Source organism: Vanessa atalanta, chromosome 17 (assembly GCF_905147765.1).
Source record: "Vanessa atalanta chromosome 17, ilVanAtal1.2, whole genome shotgun sequence".
NCBI lineage: Eukaryota > Metazoa > Arthropoda > Insecta > Lepidoptera > Nymphalidae > Vanessa > Vanessa atalanta.
The window spans coordinates 4,869,505-4,891,970 of NC_061887.1; the positions used below are offsets into that span (position 1 = coordinate 4,869,505).

Below are 22,466 nucleotides of genomic sequence, written 5' to 3' on the forward strand. Positions count from 1 at the left end.
TACATGATACCCAACACACATCTATGTATATAAACCATTACATTTCACTTAAGGAATGGTAGAGCTAATTTGTAAGAACAAACTCGTAACTCACTGCGGAACACGATCGCAAAATGTCCAAAACTGGGGATACTTTAATTCTCTTGAGGTTAGAAGTCTATTTTAACCACAAGAGGAGTAACAACAAATGAACATTTGATAACCAATTGACGCAATATTATTGCCGAGAGCTTGAATTATCTGTGATATTTATTATGGATTCACGCAAGATGGCGTTTTTGAATATCGACGGAGTTGTGATCTTTGGAAGTATAGTTAAGTGCATATAAGTTAAATAGATAGATAATAATATATTAATAACGAACTGTTTTAGTGCATAATATAGCTAAGCGAATCCAATACATACGTAAATCCAAGGTTTGTTTAACTTTATTCCTTCTTTTATTGGAATAGGCTATTTGTAAACTGAGATTCTGGATAATTTTTTAAGATAGAATCTATATTTCGAAAATTTTAGTGGATAATGATTTTATCACTATTTACTCTTTGCTAAAATAATTAAAAAAAAAACAACTTACGTCAATTTGATAACGTACCATAATTAATAATAAGACCATTTGAATTTGGAACACACAATTTATGACGACTTTAATAAAAGGAGTACGAATATTAAAATCAAATAACGAGGAAGACGTATTATTGCTAATATTGTTGGCGCTTTTCGACGAGACTATATTATAGATTGGACTTGAACCATAACGTCGAATATTGTAGTAAGTATTATGGTCCAATAAAATATTTAATTTGTTACTCATTACCCTTAATACATTGTAATGTCGCATATATCAACGATTGAATCATAAATTTAAAATTAATAAAAAATATTTATTATCGTTAAATAACTCTTATACCTATGTACATAAGATCGATATTTAATTTTTCCTGTCATATATCATGTCGAGTAACTTCAAGAACAGATCTGGCGACATAGACGTTTCAGTGGGGAGTTGTCGGACGCGCTGTACTACCGAGTTGTAGCGATCCCTTTCCTCCTTCTGGTATATTGCGGGTAGTTCCAATTCCTCGTATAATCTCTTGATCCGTTCAATGTGCGCTGGTTCTGGGCTACCATAGCAAGCTGTGAATACTTTCATCTGTTTCGAATTACACCTTTCCAATGCTTGTACAGCGAGCCAGGAGCACTTGCCTTCTTGGATATCGGTGCCCACTTTGCCAGTCACTTTTTCAACTCCGAAAGTATCTATAAAATCGTCCTGTGAAAAAGTACATATGTATTTGTAAAAACTTTTCTCATACACTTTTACAATTATAATTCTAAAATATTAATTTGCTTCCCTGTATAATCTGTTTTTAATGTTGCCTACAATTCATTCGTGAAAGAAAAAAAAAGATTATTTATACATTGATAGAATATCGACAAAACAAACTTCAACTCCGAATCTAAATCATAAACAAATCATTAGCATTAATGTTTATGTCACAATACTTCCACTGTTTATAAACAAGCGATCGATACATTTATTTTTCATTTTATTAGTAAATATGTACATATATTTTTTAAATTCCAAATAAAGGAATATATATTTGTATTATTAGTAATTATAAAAATAAAATTTAAAATTTTATTATAAAAAAAGTTTGTTTTTTTTATTTGTGATTTTTTTTTGACAAAGCAGCCCGAGACTCCAATTATTCTGCCAATGTCGAAATGAAATAGGCATTTGTCTTATTTATAATATACCGAGTGGCGGCAGCTAGTTTGACTAACATGTGACTTTTTCAATCTTATCTTACATGTTAGACAAATAACTAATTTTCGTGCTAAAATTTGAATTGAAATTTATCATCGAAATATTTTTTGTTTACATTTATATTTATCTCCCACCATTTGTTTTGGGGGACATAACACTAAACATATAAATAAAGATTTGAACGTAAAACAATTTGTCTACGAATAAAATTAATTCTCACCTGCATTTGAAACAAGTGTCCAATTTCTAAACATATCTCCTCAGCAATTTTATGGGTCTTCATATCAGTATTGTTAGCCAAGAGCAGTCCCAGGGACACCGGTAGTTTGTAGGTGTAGTACGCGGTCTTGTATTTAACGATAGAACTGTATCTCTCTAACGTAAACAGACTGTAATCGTTCTTGTTGCGATGTGCCATCGTGTAGTCCAAGTGTTGACCCATGGATGTGTACAACAACGCCTTCAAATAAATATTAAAATTATTTAACGTTAATATTCCACTGCTGGGCTGATTTTTGAATTAAGAACTGCACCTTAGTTATACATATATAGTGGGTACATTATATAAAATTTATTGTCTATTTATTTATTGATTTGGAACATCTAATAGAAGTAACTGTATTCATAATATGTATATTAAATGTTAAAAATAAAAACAAAATTAATTACTTTTCTTATGATATTAAGTTACAACAAGATAAAAGTAGTTTGCTAGTTTGTTTAATTCTAAGCTACATTACATACATTAACAGCCTGTAAATTTCCCACGGCTGGGCCAAGGTCTCCTCTCCCTTTGAGGAGAAGGAATTGAGTATATTCCACCACGCTGTTCCTACGTGGATTGGTGGAATACACATGTGGCAGAATTTCGTTGAAATTAGACACATGCAGGTTTCCTCATTATGTTTTCCTTCACCGCCGAGCACAAGATGAATTATACAAATTAAGCACATGAAAATTAAGTGGTGCCTGCCTGGGTTTGAAATCCGAAATCATCGGTTAAGATGCACGCGTGGCCATGGGCCATCTTAGATTTTTTTTCTAAACTCAGATTTAAAAAAGGTGAAGAATACAAATAAATTTAAAAAAAAGTCGCAGAGTCGGTCGCAGTACCAAGCAGGTTAACTATGATAAGAAAGTAGAGTAAGAGCTATAACTTTACGACCCATCTGCTGTGATTTTACTCTATTAAGTAAACCCATTACTTCCTATTGCGACTTACACATATATGCATATCATATTGAACGCTATTAAATTACACTTTGTTAAAAATTTCTTTATTATTACATCTTTATTTTAGTTCTTTTTATCTTTAAACTTTCACACAACTTTCCTTCCTTGTATTATATATTTAGGCCAGGCCAAAATAAATTTAAATACATTAGCAAGGAAGTTTAATATTATGCATGTATTGGTAACCGTCATATACCTATTTAATCTGAAAATAATTTTATAGTAAAAAAAAAATATAAATATAAACCAAGAAGTATTTAATGTATAATTTTTATACTGAAATAAATGCAAGTACATATAAAATAGGTAATTACTTTGTATGAGTATAAATGTGTTATATGAACGTATAATATATAATCGATATATATAAACCTATACTCTATTCCAACCATAAGGGGGAAAAAAGCCAAATAAACAACATTTGACGGAAAATAGACGCGATGTCATTGGTTGAGATAATCACTATGGATTTGCGAAAAACGGCGGTCTGAACGTCGACGAAACTGTTATTTGAATTTTGGAAGTAAAATTAAAGTGGAAATAAGTAGCTAAATGTAATAGTGTTTGTATTATAAATGAAGATATATTAATCATAAACTCTTAGTAGTGCACAATATAGCTGAGTTATTAGCAAAACGCATTAAATACCTAAATCTAAGGTTTGTTTATCTTTTTTCCTACTTCCATTGGAATAGGCTATAAGTAGATTCGATTACTACCGATTTCTTATTATTTAGATCCGTTATATGCATACAAGGTGCTTTTAGATCAAAGGTTAGCATCAAGTTGGCTGTTATTCAGCAGCTTAACATCGATGGGTATTGCGTTCCGGGTTTGAAAGGTGAGTGAGCCATTAGACAGACAATTATATTTGTATAGTAGACCATTAAATGGTCTACTATACAAATATAATTGTCTGTCTCGTTGGTTAAGTGACTTAGCTGCAGATCCCGTGGTATTGAGTTCAAAGACTACGTCTTCAGGTTAAGCCGATAAAACATTAAGTCTCTTAAACCTAGAAGTTGGAAGTGTGTATAATCCCTTGCCTATGGAAAACACGTAAATCAGTTGATCCTGCGCTTGAACTCTTTCCGATCATGTTGGAGTCCCATCGGATTATGATAGTACCGGAAGAAAGAATGCACCTGTGTTAACGTACACTTGTGCATTATAACATGTGCTGGGTAGTCGGCTAGTCTCATTTAGTCGGTCAGGAGGACATTATTATAATTATAAAGTTACTTACCTCGTTAAACTGGTCCACAATGTGTTTGTAATGCGGCAGATTCTCGCAGTAAAGTTTCAGTATCTCATATATAGATGAATGAATCAATATTGAGTCGTTGATAGCTCCGAGGCCGATGTTCGGCAGGCGGTACCAGCACGGGACCCCACGGCGCTTCGTGGAACCGTCCATTATGTCGTCCATCACCAAGAAGTAAGCGTGTAACTGGGATAAAAAAGAAAATGATTGTAAAAAAATAACCTTAGCTAATATTCCTAGATATAGGATCTTTATTAAGAAAGGAGTAACTACTGAGTTTGTTGACGGTTCTTCTCGAAAAAATCTACTATGCAAAGTGGAGGCAGCTTTACATTAAATTCTACACTGTAATATGACGATTCAAAAGTGCTCTTATAAGCCTACTTGAATAAAGAATCTTTCGATTTTCAGATTCATAATAATGATAGATATAATTTAGTCTTTGTATGGCTAATCTTAGAAACTACAAGTACGAGTTTATTTTATTTTATATATATGTATATTGTATATGTTAACGCTAACGATAAGCCACTAGGAACAAGACAGTCGAAATAAAGTTCTCATTTATCTAACTTATACTTCTTATTCACAATATGTACGTGTATGTATGTTATTGCTAAGTATAACTGTATTCAAGAAACTAGTCGTTTTCTTACGGATGGTAGTATTATCAACGAGGCAAAAATCAAAATTCTTAAACGTTTATAGTACGTAGTCGTCGTATGTAATGCAAAAATTTATACACAGTATAAATAAAATATTTTATTATTTTGATGTTGAAAATCTTCAAAGTTAGATTTGCTTCAAAGCATTGGTCTTTGCGCAAAATCCACCTGGGTAGGTACCACTCACTCATCACCTATTATATCACCAAAGAGCAATACATTATGTTGTTGTATTCCATTTTGAAGGAGGGAGGGGGAATACAGTGTAATAATAGGCACAAAGGACATAACCTCTTAGTTCCCTAATAATAAAATTGTTTACGCGCATTGAACACCTAACGAATTATTAATTTATTAACGGGAGTAACCAATTACCACCCAGTCGCAAGTCCCCCTAACCGTTACAATGGTTAGTTAGGTAAAAATACTAATATAAAATGTCATACCTTGTAAAGTAGGTACTTCAAAGTATTCATATAAAACAATAATTTATAAGCCATTTTTATACTTAAATTAAATAAAACCTATTACAGACATCGACTATCTTACTGTAGATTATTGTGTAATATTAAAATCAGTTTATTTATTTAAACTGTAGCCGGTAACAATATTATAACTATATTTAAATAGTACCGTCTTCCGTTATATATCTAAGAACTTATTTTAATAAATTCGCTTTGGACACCGCTTAATAAACAGCTTAAATTTTAAATAAGTATACAAATCAAAAAATATTTTGTATAATCAAGAATAAAAAAGAATATTTCTGATAGAAATCAAAACATAAGTCGTACAACATAAATAGATTATTCTATAAATAATTGACCTTTGAATAAACAAAAGACTGTCGATTTGTTTACATTGTATACCTAAGAATTTAATACACGCACATTTATATTTATTAAATTTCGCGCCAGTTCCTTTTGTATCAAGAAATATAATACTTGCCAATTATTAAAGTTTAATAAAAATATTTATGAATATTACTGGGAGGGCAGAAAACCAAGTAGGTACTTAGCTCTTTGTCTAAACAAGTCTCCATCATTATTCGTGAGACAAAGTGCAAACAAGAATATTATTGCTGCGTTCCGGTATGAAGAGTGACAACTTAAATTACACAGTTGAGTATTGGCCACAGGGAAATATTATATATATTACAATTGTCAATGTTATTTATAATATAAATATTAATGGAAAATAAGAAAATAATTCTGATGACGTTATTATCATGGGATGCTAGCCAAATACGCAGGAGATAAGAGCACAAACGTAAGGTTAAATACAGATCTACTATCATAAATGTCGAATATGAAGAAGGAGGGCCAAATGGGCCTCCATGGGTTTGGTAAGTAGCCATTATCTCCCATAAACATTGGTGCATTAAGAAAAAACTCATTCCTTACATCGCAATGCGCCTTAATCCTTGGGAGCTAAGATGTCATGTCCCTTGTGACTCTAAATTTAACTCAGATGTTTGAGCATGACCCGAGGTCCATAAACAAAGTCAGCAGTCTGTGGAAAAAGCCCATTCTTTGAGCGCTCAACGAAAGTGAGGACGAATAAATCATTACTGAAGGTTCGTTCGTATTCGAATTAGGGTTCCACATACTGAACGTGGAAAAAATGCTTTCATAGTTAGGTTACTGGGAAACATCTATGTTTAGTACGACTACGACTTAAACTAACATTTTGAATCGCCTTTTAAAGAAAAAGGAGGGTACTATTTTTTACCTCAGAGCTCCTTCATGAACCGATTTGAATTTTTTATTTTATTTTTACAATATATTTGTTTAAATTAACATTATGTTTATTAAACCTACACATAAGGAACTATAGAATAAATATTGGCCATAAGCAAACTAAGATATTATATAATATATTTATGTGTATAGAACATAGATTTACATAACTTTGTCTCCCTCTGTTTTGCAGTCCTTGATTACACGTACTGTTAGGCACATAACAAATAGTAAAAAATTGGAAAATTATCTAAATCTCAATGTGTTTGACTTACACCTACACTGACACCAACACCTGTAATCGAAGTTATTATTTACAAGTACAACTTCTTCGATCGTGATGAGTGTAAAGTTTAAAGGTCAAATTTGAGAGAGCAAAGTTTCCATATATCGAGTATTACAAAATGTATAAAGTTCAATATCAATAAAAGTACAAGTATAGAAGATAATATATATAATATAAAGAAAAAGATCAATTAATTATGTTTTCACATATGATTGTATCATAAATCATGATGAAAACTGAAATGTTATAAAATATTTTCTACCACAATTTTAAGTGCCAACCAATCTGTTGTTATTTTTTCAGACATGCGACACCGAAATTGACATTTACACCGTGTTTTATCGATTAGAATAGAATGATTCCAGATGACATAAAGGCACGTAAATCTTCATCGAAGATTGCGGATTCAAATCCACATGCATCAATGAATTTTCATGTGCCTAGTCTATGTAGTGAGACATCAAGAAGAAGAATTTGCATGTCTCAGATTAAAATGTTCCACATGTGTGTCCCCGCTTTGAAACCTCCTCAAAAATAGTGAGGAGGCCCAACAGTGAGACATTTACAGACTGTTATTTTACTGTAATCTACAAACATATATTCCTAAGAAAGTTTATAAAATATAAATTAACCATATAACTTTTAAATATGGTTACACGAACAAGTAGGTTTTTTATGTTTAGTTTGGCGGACGAGCAATTGTGCCATCTGATGATAAGCGGTCACTGTAATGTTCATAGACGTTAGTGCTGTAAGAAATATTAACCATTTCTTACATCATCAATGCGCCACCACTCTTGGGACCTAAGATGTTATTTCTCTTGTAGTTACACTGGCTCACTCCCCTTTAAACCGGAACAATACTAAGTATTGCTGTTTGGTCTTATTTTATTTATCTTATGGCTGGTAGATTAGTAGTTAAGATTTAATAGTCACCATTTCGACGCACCATCCTACGACGCGGCTGACTTTGAGAGATTCTTCTGTGATATTATCTGGGTGCTCTAGAGTTTCATATGCGAGTGTTGTGGTCAATCCTCTAGTTTTCTTGCCGCCATGTAGATTATATTCTAGAACCTAAAATTTTATTTGATTGTGAGTAATGTAAATCTAATATTTTTTCTGCCAGGTACATAATACAATGTATGTTTTTTTTTCAAATTATTTAATAATCTTTTTTAGATATTTGTGCGTCAATAACTAGGAAACTGCTGAAAGTATATGAGACTATGACCAAACCAATCGGAATCGAATCGGAATCGTCCGTAGATGGTTATAGGCTAATTCCGTAGATTATTTCCCCCTTTTGTCCAGCGAAGCTGGAGGGTAAAAACTAGTAATAAAAAAAGAACAGTAGATAGCAACCGTAAGCAGACAGTAGTTTACTTAAATTTCAAATATAAGACGTAAGCCTAAGTTGTTAGACTCCTTGTTTATATGATAAATGAGTAGATTTTAAGTTAAGAGATATTCGTTATAAATTGTATTTTTCATAGTAAGCAATAAAAATTCATTAGAAGCCGCTCCAAAATAGACGAGTCTATTTATTTTTCTGAATATATGATTGCAATTTGCCAGCGGACTATGTCTTGACATATAAGCCGCTAACCGAAGGTTCATCCTGTTTCCTATGAGATTACACTCAGGATGTGGCAACTAGGCCGGGGACCGTTTACGCTGGGATTTCAAAGACGTTCCTAGTTCTGGTAGCGTTTCCCCCGCAAAAATAGAGTAGATGTGAAGTGTGCCTAAAAAGGATTTACATTGTTATAACTTATAACAACTGCCCACCAGCGAATAGTACAAAAATATAGACCAGAAGATCATTCATGTATAACAAAAAAAGAAAAGGGCCTTAATTAATCCATTTTTATGGTGTTTCTACTAAGGTGGCGTTTTCAACAATTGCCTTATTCCATAGTATTTCAGGTCGTGAATACGATGCCTAATCTATCTGGTAAGGTACATCTAAGTGAATTGTATTTGCGGGCTTGTACAATCAACTTTGTTGCGAGGCTCTCAAAAAAAATCATAAAGTGTATTTTAGAGTAGTTGGCGATCGATGTGCAAATTTTTATGATCGATGGTTTGAATATACGACAGTGAGTTTGATTCCATGCAAAAGACTTTGGTATAGGCAAACACAGGGGTCGCGTTATAAGACGCGCGTATATCGTTGTTCAGAATAAATACGATATATGAGAGAAATCAGAAAATATGGAAACGCTTTATTTAAGCTCAATCATTGGTTTATTCAAATTACTTTATATTTTTTCTATAAATGGGATATAAAATCTTCTGGATTTGTGCAAAACAAAATGAACGTTCAACGAGGATCATATCATATGAATAGTATTTTTAGGTGATAATAAAGTAGAAAGCAAACATCTACTGGATTAAATTCTAATATAAATTAACATCACACATTGAATATCTAATAGAGAGGCTGTATCTGTGTCAGGGGGCCAGTTTCTATTTGATGAGCAACGCCTTAGCTTTCGGTATGCGGTATTTTGAAGGCTTTGCGCTAAATCAATGAAATATGGATATTTGTAGTATATAATACATTATTTAAGAACGTATATGACATTTGTATCGTTTTTTTATTATTAATCTTTGTCTATGTAATAAAACTATAAGTTGTTGCAAACTGAGGTGCATGTGGTCAGTGAATATTTTGAGAGCTCTTATTCCATTTCTATTAAGATTATCAGAATAGTCTAAATAATATAATAATTGTAAAATATATTATTTTTGTCAGTATGACATTTACGCATGAATACTGGTAGTCTTGATCCACATAAAGAATAGGAATAAAAAAAAAATTGGTCAAAAACCATACCCATTATAAAGTTGGTAATTTATAACTTTGTTATACTTCTTTTACTAGCTTACTTTTTGGTTAGCAGGTAGTAGTAGTAGTAACCTTATTATGTTTTAGGATATTTTTATTACTGCATGGATAATAGATATTATTTTTATTTTGTTTTGTTAAATAAAGGAGCACTATTAGTGATTAATAGTAAATCTTATAATAAGTAATATAATTAAATTCATACCTGTTTTGTCCAGTTCGCAACTTCAGGCATATTTGTAAATCTTGTGTTTTTCAACATTGTTTCCATAATGTTCGGTAATAGGTCCTGGAATGTTTCCTTTTCTCTTTGCAACTCTGATATGGAGGCATTTGTAGACATTTTAAGAAAGTTCTGTTGTTGTACACTTAAAATAAAATTTGCCTTAATTATTTTGATTCAATTAACTAAATCAAGTTTAATTTTTCTTATAATTTAAATAAATAATAGTATAATTTAAAGTTATCAGGACTCCCAATTAGTAGTAGAACACAGGAAAGAGGAAAGTCCATTAAAATAAATAATTAAAAGTTAAAGTTTTTAATATTGACTTTAAAGGTTTTTGATTAATTTTTTTAGAATGACAAGCTACAGATAATATTCTATAAATATATGATAGATATGTTATATATTTAAACCATATTTATGGTAGGCAGAGATAAGTATCCTTTGTATTTGTATTTTGTAAAGGTGGCATACACCAGATCTGGTCTGGTTTCATCTGATTGGTTTAACCTGAGGGTATCATTTAACATAGCATCATATTTAAAGGCGAATGACTATTATAAGTATTATTGAATATAACAATAAACCTCTTTATTTAAAGATTAAGATTGAAGATTAAAGATAACATTCCTTACAACACAAGTTGAACTTCCTTTTGAGGTACAATACTGAATAGAATTGACTCTGACATAACAATGAATTTTAATGTTCTATTTTTAAATAAGTATTCAAGTGTAAATTTGAAATATTTGCATTATTATCTGATTTTGTTTTTTTCTTTGAGCACAGATACTTATCTCAAAGTTTGTTACATGTTGTTATAAAAAAATCAATAATGTTAGTAAAAAGCTGATTAAAATATTAATGATTCCTGTCTCTGAAATGATCTAGACATTTGCTGGTTTAAATTGAATATTTATTGACAACATAATTTATTGTTAAATAATAATACAAATTACCTTCACTTAAACAAATAAAGTGAAACATATAGATATTTATTTTTTATATATATCATATAATATTATTAATATTTAATTTAGTAAATAAATTGATAAAATAAGAAATAGAAATATATATATATATTGTGTTAGTATGTTACTTTTTTCACATAAATTTAAAATTGTATGACACTAACCTGATACTTTTTAAGCCTAAACGGCTACTTCTACTTAATATTCTAAAAATCGACATCTCTAATTTTTTGTTTTTAATTTAGGCTACGCGCCAACAACTTTCTCTGAATATATTCTAATGACACGTTTAAAAGGAGGTTTTCAATGAATATTTTCTACTCTGTAAAATAATATTATTGTTAATTACACATAACACTATACTAATACAGAAGTTAAACTGTTAATGAATAAAATTTTAAAAATACCATCACGTAAATAGCGAAACACCATTAATAAATCACTATTATTGACTATAAATATTATAAGTTTTAACAGCAGTGTAGACAACTAGAACAACTGAACTAGACTGACACTTGACAGTGAGTGACGTCTACGTCTGACATTTGTGCAGACTTTATGGTTGTTTACTTATAGCAGAACTGCCAACAAATATATATTTTTTTAACATAAGTAAAGCTTCTTTTCATATATAATTTATCAATAAACGAGTTTGTCACGTTGGTTAAGTATATCAATTTAACCCGCTTCTTTTAAATAAAACGGACATTAATCCTTTTATTTGTGCTGGCAATAAGGCACTCTTTATTTCGTTTCCGTTAATTGATCAGTATGTTAAGATTCATTTCAGAATCAATAAAACTTTAAAGAAAAACATAATAGATAACACTTCAATACAATTAGTAATTAGCATTAAAAAGCAACAAAATATTAATCAATAAATAATTATTAGTATTTTAAAACATGTTATACTTTTATTATTGATAAGAATATATCAAATTAGTAAAATTTCTTAGTAAGGTCTCTTTATTTAGATAAAGGTATTTGGAGTACCTCTGTCGTTTATCTCCAAATCTAAAAAATATTAAGTGTTTTTAAGGGCCTCAAGTAAAGACAATTTGAAGTTATGAAAATACCGATGAATGAAATTGATGGCAGTAGATGGTAGATGAAACAATAGTAACTAGTAAGCCGATTGAGTAGATTAATATTAAAAAGAATGTGCGGCATCTAATGTGATAAATGGAAACAACTTAATAAAATGTAGTGATTCTATTTTCTTAAGAAACTTTTATCGAGTTTATATTTTGTTATTTTATATTTCAACATAGCACATATAATGTAAGATTTATTAAAATTTTCTACTAATTAAATATTTTTCTAATTAGTAAAAGTATTTCACCTCTGCGTTGTTATTTTCTTTTCATATGAAATTGTGGTTCTACTTATTGGTATCCACGATCTCAATAATAATCAAGGCTGCATAATATCAGTAATATGTCTTTCTTACTTAAGTAAATTAAAAAAAAATGCTTATTAAATTTTTGCACATATTTTTGCAAAATTAAGTGGTTTTATGCTAGAATAATCGTTTTACCTCAACGTTTAAAGGAATTGTGAGTCAAATATTTATTAGTAACTTAAATAAAAAAATACAACAAATCTCTGCCTTGAGGTAAACTCTCTCGAGAGTAAAGACGTTCATCTTGAGGGTGTCTCCTATGAGATCACACCTCGGCTCAGAACGTAGTCGGTGGGGTCTATTTAATTTTACGCGAGTAGCTTTTTTATACAGAATTTCTCGGTACAGAAATGGCGCGGCTAAGACGTTATGATCTGAAGTATTTATTTTAACCGATTTTAAAGAAAGGAGGGTCACAAAACTATTTTTTTATTATCGTTAGCTCGTTATTTTAACCTAGAACCTACCTCACCTAAATTTAACGGTTACTATGTTTGACAATAGATCATAATATTTTACTTTAAAAGTTTTTATTTTTTATATTTTAACTGTTTGTATATGTAATATATTATAATTATTTCAGTAATTTATTATGATTCGTATGTCATTTTATTAAATACAATAGAAAATATAACCCAAAAAATATATATACGGCATAATGTTATGGCATTACGATGCTTTATATCGATTGGCTTGACTATAGAAGTTATGCTTAAACACTCATACGCAGTCACACGCAACGAGTTTAAAAATAACAGAAGGAATGAGCACTCTTAAATACTTGGTTTATTGAATAGTATGAATTAAAACAAAAATATATAAAGGACTTTAGTTAAAATTAACTATACCTTTGTAGTTTTTACCTATATAGTATTAATTTCAATAAACGAATAGTTTAAGTTATTAATTTTATTACAATGTAACTACTATATTCAGCACTTTATTTCATATTAAATATATTGTAAAATTCAATCTACCATCATAACTCATTTATCATTTGCAATAAATACCTATTATCTTTTTTGAATAAGTATCACTGTACCAAAAAAAATTTTTTTAAATAAGTTTAATATTATCTTATTTAATTTGCTGAAAGTTAAGCTTGCATGATAACTTGGAATGTTTTATTGATAAATCAGGACCTGGATTGAAAATTAGATTTTATATTAATATTTTTTTTTTTGATGTGTAGTAGTTGATGAAATATTTATGTACATGGCAGTTTTAAACTGACTGTCCGACATTAAACATACAGCCTAAAATTCTGCGTAGGAATTTCTTATGGAACATAGTTTTTGTAAAGTCTCATAAATAGACTTTGATAAAGAAAGTTTGTATAGAAGTACATCAATTTGTGTTTGTGCATGTAAGTAAAAGTCCTACATTACAGTGTTATCCCATCAGGTACATTGCTAATAGCTTAAAACAATAACTTTCATAAGCAATGCATGAGAGAAAATTATTATGAAATCTGATACTAGTACTTTTTTGGTTTGGAAATAAAATAATTTATTCAGTGAATATCACATTTAATTAACTTTTTATAATGTTCACATCCATTATTAATAAAAATATAAAATATAACAACCGCTCAAAGAGGACCATTTCAAACGTTCATCCTTTTTTCTTTTAACATTATTTCTGTCTTCAAGTGATGTTTGAAAATGTTAAGCTATAAATACATATAATTAAAAAAAAATGGATGTAAAGATTAAATACACATTTTTTTCTTGTTTTAAATCACATATCACTTATACATATATCATTATAAAGTAGTTTTACCACTATAACTTAAAAATACGCCTTATACTGTTTTTTTTTGGAGTTTTGAGTTTTACGGCAAATCCAAATATTGTTTAATAAAATGCTGCAACTTTCATTAATAAACAAAGCCCATTCCATTAATGATCAATAATTTTGTAAGCAAATCAACTGGAATAAATTCAGTTAAGACGTAATATAAAATTTGTCAGACCTTATAATACTGATGGGGCTGCTCTGTGAGGTTCCTTATCTTTTTCATTAGTAGAAGTAGTTATACGGGCATAAAATATGTATACACCAATTTACAAAAACTTTATATTCGAAGTACAATATTAATCTCAATAATATTTTTTCAAAGAGCTAATCCCATGAATAATCTACGACACTCTTATCATAGAAATTTTATATTCAAATATAATCCTATGTTAGTAATAGTATCACTTTTAAATATTATTTAAATACTTCGCCTAAAGATGTTGTCGAGAATTTTGAAAAATAAGTCATGCGGGAGTCCTCTTGTGACTTGCTGTATTTGTGTTCTAAGGAGATCGTAAGTAGCTTCTTCATAGACAGAGTATGTGTGAGGTAACTGAAGCTCTTCGTATAGGTCTTTGATTTTTTGAACGTCTTCAGGTTTGGAGCTTCCATAGTGGTCTTCCATAAGCTGGCGTTGCGCTGGTGTCGCCCTCTGGAGAGCGACAACTGCCAACCAAGTACACTTTCCTTCTTGGATGTCAGTTCCGTTTTTGCCCATTACTGCTGGATCTCCAAAGCAGTCGAGGAAGTCGTCCTGTAAAGATAGATTAGTTCTTGATTATATTAACAAGTTCTGACCCGTGGATGTTTTTCAATCACCGCTGAACACGAAATAAATTATGAATATAATTTTAGAATAACAGAAAATAATGAATTAAGTTTATTTAATATTTACAGTTAGCAATTATTGATTGGTCATAAATCTGCCAATTACCAAAATCTGAAGTTGAAGGATTTGAAGGTGTGACCTTTGTTTGAAATTTGAAAAAAACCGTATATGTACATCATATACGGTTTTTTAAAAATATTAGATACATTATCAAGAATACTTTGTGAATAATGAATTGATTAAAGACCCATTCATCCGTTATACCAATAAAGCGTCAAGGGCATTTCAATTAGAATCAAAGAGATAACAAATTTTTGGAGTATATGGCGTAAAATACCTTTTCAACTTGTCCGTATAAAAATCGAACAAAATAATTAAACATTTTCTTGAAAACATTTGAAACTAGAAACTTTTGTGTTTCCCTTTATTGCTCGGAAACCCAACACTTAATAACTCAAGTGGAATTCCACTTTAACGAGAATTTTACGCAATGCGAAATGCGATGAAATTAATTAAACGCTATACAGCGGTATTACAAGTTTATAACTTTTAATTAATCATGAATTTTTTCCTAAGATTTATGAGGAAAATGTAAACGAACAATTATTCTTTTGTATATTTTTCTTTCTTATATAAGGTAGACATTAAAGGAAAAGATTGGTGATCAACATCCTCAACAATAATTGGCTTCGTTAAAATATTCTTTATCCTACAAAACTACGATGTTCCACCTCTAATGCCTATAATGACACTGGAACACTTATTTTTTAAACTAAATAACATCAATATTAAATAGTAGAAGTAATGTTCTGTTGGTAGAACAACCGATAAATGATTTTTTTTTAAGTAAGGGTCGAAAAAATGGCAAAACCTTATGGTAAGTGGTCACTACCGCCCATTAGCCATCATACATCGCTAATGCCCCGTCAACCTTGGTAGCTAAGGTGTCCCTTATACCTGTTGTTACGCCAAAAAATTTGCTACATTAAGAAAATCTCCTAGCCTATCTAACTGTAACTATTTGCAAGATATAAAATAAGAAGATACTCACTTGAATTTGGAAAAATTCTCCCATTTCCAATAGGATGGTCTTTGCTTGTCTGTGTGTCTCGGGGTCGTCCACTCCGGTCATGAGGAGAGCGAGACCGACTGGCATTTGGAATGTATAGTACGACGTCCTGTATTTCGTGATCGCTTCATACTTCTCCATTGTGAACTGTGACAAGTCTGGTTTGTCCGTTTTCGTCATGAGTCTAGTCAAGTGTTGTCCGATTGCGCATTTCAACAGCATCTAAAAACGTTAACGTTAAATAAATAAATATATTATTATTAGCGGTGTTACTTGATTGTTTATATAAAGATTTGCATACAAAAATTGCGACATACACGCCAAGTATTAAAACTTACTTAATTTTTTATATATTACAAATAAAATAAAATTTGTATAATTATTAATTTGTTGATCGATTATTCTTAATATCTTAATTTACGTAGAATGTGATTTTATAATTGATGTATAAATAAATCTATACGTTTTTTAGTTATCTACTACAAGGTTCTAATTAGATCAGAGATAAAAAAAAAGTCTCAATTTAGGTCAGGTAAAGTTATTAATCTTAAATGTTTTGATAAGACATACGCATGAAGTTGTTTTTTTTTATGCATATGGCTTATACGATTTATAAAAAAATATCAACGGAATTCGAAAAATTGATAACCTATAACAATCAGCCAATTCTAGCAACACGCACGCTCATTGGTCAAATCAAACAGCGCGGCGCCTCGGTTTGCTGTTCACAGATGAGCAGGTAAGATAAGAGGAAATATGTCGAAAATCAAAATGTAAAGTGTATGTTAGTATTAATACTTATATTAATTACCTCATTGAACATCTCCATAACGTTCTTGTAGTAGGGCTTGTTCGAAAAGTAACGTTTAAGGGTTGAATACATCGCAGAGTGCATCATACTCGCATCATTGACGCCGCCGAGGCCGACGTTGGGCTGTCGGTACCAGCAAGGCACGCCGCGACGCATTTCCGAACCCTCCATTATGTCGTTAAGTATGAGTTGGTATGTATGAAACTGTAAAGAGAGTATTCATTTGATTATATTGTTAGTGGGGAATTTATAAAAATACTTAATAGTAGGTATGGCCTAATTATATCAATATATAATAAACTCTGCATCGTTGTTTGAAAATAAGTGATAAACGGAAAAGCTTGACACTTCTTATAAAAAGAGTGTGGAGCTCTTTGCTCAACCGACTGCTACATTTACAGGTTATTAATATTGTCAGTACCAACTTTCATTCTCTAGTATAGATTATACATAACTGAGATTTTATTTTTAATAATTAAACAATTGAATGATTGTTTTTTTAATTTTTGTAACATTGTTCCACTGTCCCAATTTCCAAATGTCACACAATGTAGCTGTGTTAAGGCCTCTCCTTTTTTTAAATAACACATTGGGCTTTACCATGCTGCTCTTTTACGGGATGGATAAGCGTTGGTAGATTCGCGTCCAGCACATGCAGGTTTCCATATAATGTTTTCCTTCAACGCTGAGTACGAGATGAATTTTAGGTATATGAACCCGGAAGAATCATCGGTTAAAATTTTATTGATATTTGTTGGCCGACTAGCAAATGTGCCACTTGATGGTAAGTGGTCACCACCACCCACAGACATTCCTAACATCACCAATATACCTACCTATACTATACTACCTAAGATGATATGGCCCTGAAGATTCAGTGCAAGCAGTATTATGTAAAAGAAACGTAACGTGCTAGAAGTGCAAGGAAGAGTTGTGAAACAGACAAATATTGTAAAATAAACAGTACGAGTCAATTCTATCAGCTACAAAAATAAATTACACGCCTATACGATAAGGCTCTAATTGAATTAAGGTAAAATAATAACAGGCTCGGTATCGTGATTGATTAACGTGCATGTGATAATATAGAATTTAAAACTACTCGAAACATTTCCTCTGTGTATATATAAAGTATTTTTTTATTATGTTTCTTGTTAACAAACTCCTTTTTTATAGTATGCATAAAAACTAATGTTTTTGTTCGTAGCTCGGCCAATATCAAGATTTATCAAGGTTAACTTAACTATATTATAATGTTTAAAGTATAGGCATAAATTTTAATATTCATGTATTTAAATAATATTTGAAAACTTACAACGAAAACAAAATGACTTTTATTTATTTTGAACTTAGAAGTGAAAATTATATTTATTCTATATTGTCTATGAGCTATTGCTATTTACTATGAAACAGACAAAATATTGGTTTCAGTTATTAGAGCCCCTGTGAGCATATTATGCTACACGTTTGTCATTTTTTTGTTCATGAATCTTGTATAGTGTCAGTCTCGTCCAGTATCTAAGATTTAGATTCAGATTTCTTAGTTCCCTAATGTTGAAGTCTCTTTTATTAGAACTCCGTTATTTAATTTGATTTTAATAATAATTACCCCTTTAGATACTGTGTTATTAAAAGGCTGAAAACGCGTGGTATCTGATAACATAATCCTTTACAATATTTTAATAAATGTGTTGTTACATTTTAGTTCACGTTACGAATAACGGGAACAAGTATTAAATTATACATCTATGCATATGATTATTTATGGGCAGCTAACTGTTATAATCTACCATAGACTAAATGAACTGAATATAGACAAAATTTACGTAGGAAACATAACTGATCGCTTACCATTTCAGTGCACCATCCCATTATATTGGCTAAATGAATGTTTTCTGGTGTCAAGTTTTCTTGTGTTTCAAGCATTTTGTAAGCGAGTACAGTCGCGAGACCGCGATTTTTCTTTCCATTTGGGACATTGTACTGCAACAGCTGAAACAAAAATAATATTCAATAGAATATATTCAATATAACCATTGATTAAGTTACATTACTAACAACCCTTATGTAATCACTAGAAAAAAACCCCAAATTGATAATTATTAACCTTTGTTATTAATTTTACTTTATCAATTATTATTATCTAACTATAAAACGATCTACAGAATAAACAAACAAATATTTGTATTTCGAATGACGTAAAATTCCAAACAAGTTTTTAAATAAATCACAATAATTCGCACGTTTAATATATTTACATTTTCGTACACGCAGGTAGGTAAATTATATTAAAGACGCTCCAAAAAAGTTATAATATACATAATTAAAACTCGAGCAATAGCACGCGGAAACAATAAAAAAAAAAATAATCTACAATAATTTAAAAGAAGAATTTAATGTTCTTTCGTACAGTTAATATATTTCGCGGTATTTATTTTTTAACTTTAACAGATAATGATTTATTCGCTCAAACGATAGCAATACTATGTTATGGCTAAGTTTTTAATGAGTTTGATACAAAACATTATTCAATTCTTTGCTATTCTTTTTATCCATACTATATATATTTATAATTGTTTATCGTTAATTCATTGGTACAATATGAAGATGTGAATGACTTAATTTTTTTTAATGTTTTATAGAAACATCCATAAATATATATAAAATCAATTTAATAAAACTTTTTAATTGAATAACATAAATAAATATTTAATAAATATTTCAATTTAGATTTGTAATCAAAATTTTGATTAAGATTTGTCAATATCGCAGAACAAATACCTTTATTACGCAAATAAGTTTCTTACTTAACAAGGTTTCCTTTGAATTGCTTAACTGAGAAGTTTTCTTTTGACGAATTTCGCCACTTATTCAATTTTTTTATTTGGTTTTGTAATCTTTTGTTAACAACGAGCAGGTAAGAAACGGACACCTAAATTATTATTAAATACTTCAATATTTACCGACTTGAAATAAAACTTACAAATAAATTATTCAAACAAATAGGAGAATAAATATAAGCAATAATTAGAAACTACACTTACGATCATAATTATTAGAAAGTTAGAAATGTCTAGATATTTTTTATGTGTTAGGTGTCTTAGAATCAGCAAGTCTAGAGGTCGTTCTATAAATATCTCCAATTCCAATTAAGACCTGTATCGTGGCAAGTTTTTGCAATAGCAACACATCAACTAGTCACCGTATAACATCTATTGACCAAGTATTAACTGCACTTCTATTGCTTAAATATTGAATTATCAAAGGCAATATTTTTTTTATTATAACGCTTTAATTTTAATTTAATATTTAGGTAGCCACCTGTAAATTTTTAAAACACATGGTATTAAGTAGGTATTCTTAAGACTGCGTCGTATGAGTAACCGGTTTAATATTATACAGTCAACACGATTTATAGGTGTATTGACTATTTTAATATTTACATTTGTTATAGTTGGTAGGTAGCTTTAATTAATTCGACACTGTAACATGACGATGCAAAAGTGCTTTAATAAAAAATAGTTTGACTAAACACATCGTTTTTGAGCTGAAGCGGTTCTATATCATTCTGTCTAAACACTGACAAAAACAACATAGAACGTACCTTGGCCAACCACTTGCTGGCTTCCGGCACGTCAATATGCTTGCCAGTTTCAGTGAGGTCCCTCACGATGTCCGGGAAGCAAGCCATGAACTCCCGGGACTGGTCTTTGGAGACGGCCAGTCCACGGGCAGCTAGTGGCATTTGCTGAGGAGTGAGGGTCGACAGGAATCTAAAGATAAAAATTTTAATTGGCATATTTGCTGCGACTAGGACAAAGAACCAATTTCTAGATGACCAGTTTCTTAATTTTAAATTAATAAATTACAGTGCACGCAATGTTTAATTATATTTATTAATGTACACGCTTCATGTTCGTGTAATTGTTTGTTTATGATTACAGTATTTGTTGTTAGGAGGGTATATTTAAATCAACAATAAAAATAAATATTATGCTTAAGTCTTATCAATTATGTAATGAACAAAATAATATATTATTCGATAAGGTTACTGGTTCTCCAGCGCATGTTCGTTACATTTCATATCAGTATAACAAATTATATTCATAGCTATTCAGTTCAACTTCTTAAAGTTTAAATAACTTTGACAATGAAATGATGATATATTTTTTTCAAAATGGAATACCTCTTTCATTCAAAATTCTTTTAAGTTTAACATTATGAATGTAAATAAATATGGTAATTGAGTTGTGACACCAATACGGGATCGTGTATTACTTACATCGGAGTAAATAGATATTCAATGTACGCTCGATACAACTGCTAATGTTACGCAAACTGCCACTCTGGGTAAGTGAGTTCACTGACCTGTGATATTTCTGCAACTTCAGCAACCTCTTCGGTCCCGTTTCTTCATTTTGTGTCTTGATGTTTTGCTGATCCAGCCGAGGCGCCATGGAATCGGAGTTGGTGACACTAGTTGTCTTGCTGATTTGCCGACGCAACTCGTTCTTGTAAAATTGTAGAATTTTTTCTGCACTTTTCCTTGTAGAGAACATGGTAGGAATCAAAATATTTCTTCCAGAAATTTAAATTCAAAACAGTAAAGTTTTCCTTAGTGTTTGAAAAGTTTATCAATACGAACAGTCAATTATTGTTGTTATAATAAAGTATGCTATATCTTTGTAGCAAGTAGCGTAAACGTCTGTCCACAAACAGTATTTGTGACTGACTGATTCTTTGTTATGTTTTGCTCCTTACTAGTTGCCAGTCAGAGCGGGTTCACTCAAAATAAGCAGTAGGGTTGAGTACAATGTTTACATTCATTTTATCGACGTCGATAACGTTATCAATGAACTTATTTTCTCTCATTCGAACACAGAGCGTTCATTGCGTGAATAAGAATCATTATCAACAATTGTACAACGTGAGCGATAAATTATTAATTTATTGTTATCACAACTTTCAATTCATAACATTTTTTTTAATTTCGTCAATTTTAATCAGATTTTTTAATAAAAAAAAAAATCCTTATAAAATTGAATATTATCGATAATATCTATATTAAGCATTGTAGTACAACATGCGTGCGCAACAAAACAAACCGGCCGGCGCCCCTCTCTCGGTGCCACGCGGGCGACGTCACGTAGGCATCGGCTTCGGGCTTCGGGGCCATCGTTATAAGCTATGGCATACGAGTATCGCTTACCGACACCCATCGCATCATGCAATGATTATGTCCTAAAATAATTATAAACGTCTCTGCTCGTTCGTAACATTTCGGCTTTTTGAATAAAAATATTGTTAAAAAAGTATATAGTTTTTTTATTGCATTTATTCTATACAATACGAGAATATGACAATGAATTCAATTGAAGACTGTGTCTGATACTTTTCCTTCCTTTTAAAAAATGTAGAAAATCTATTTCTTTTAACTTTGAACGAATAAGTAGTTTATCTTTAGTCTTGATTGTATGTAATGTCACCATGGGTTATTTTTTATTTCTAGAACATGAGAACTATTCATTATATTTCTCGTCAATCG

General features: G+C 30.6%; 1 protein-coding gene across 1 annotated transcript; it reads right to left on the bottom strand.

Moving 5' to 3' along the window:
* Window positions 1–870: 870 nt before the first annotated feature.
* On the bottom strand, window positions 871–21,666 carry LOC125070186. The gene is made up of 11 exons (XM_047679916.1): window positions 21,290–21,666; window positions 20,526–20,694; window positions 18,773–18,913; window positions 16,922–17,125; window positions 16,093–16,332; window positions 14,674–14,966; window positions 10,019–10,181; window positions 7,896–8,036; window positions 4,252–4,455; window positions 1,993–2,232; window positions 871–1,274 (listed from the first exon to the last, which is right to left on the bottom strand). Exons 1-11 carry the CDS (start codon window positions 21,478–21,480, stop codon window positions 933–935), a joined length of 2,328 nt encoding a protein of 775 aa, XP_047535872.1. The 5' UTR covers window positions 21,481–21,666; the 3' UTR covers window positions 871–932.
* Between the last annotated feature and the right edge of the window lie 800 nt (window positions 21,667–22,466).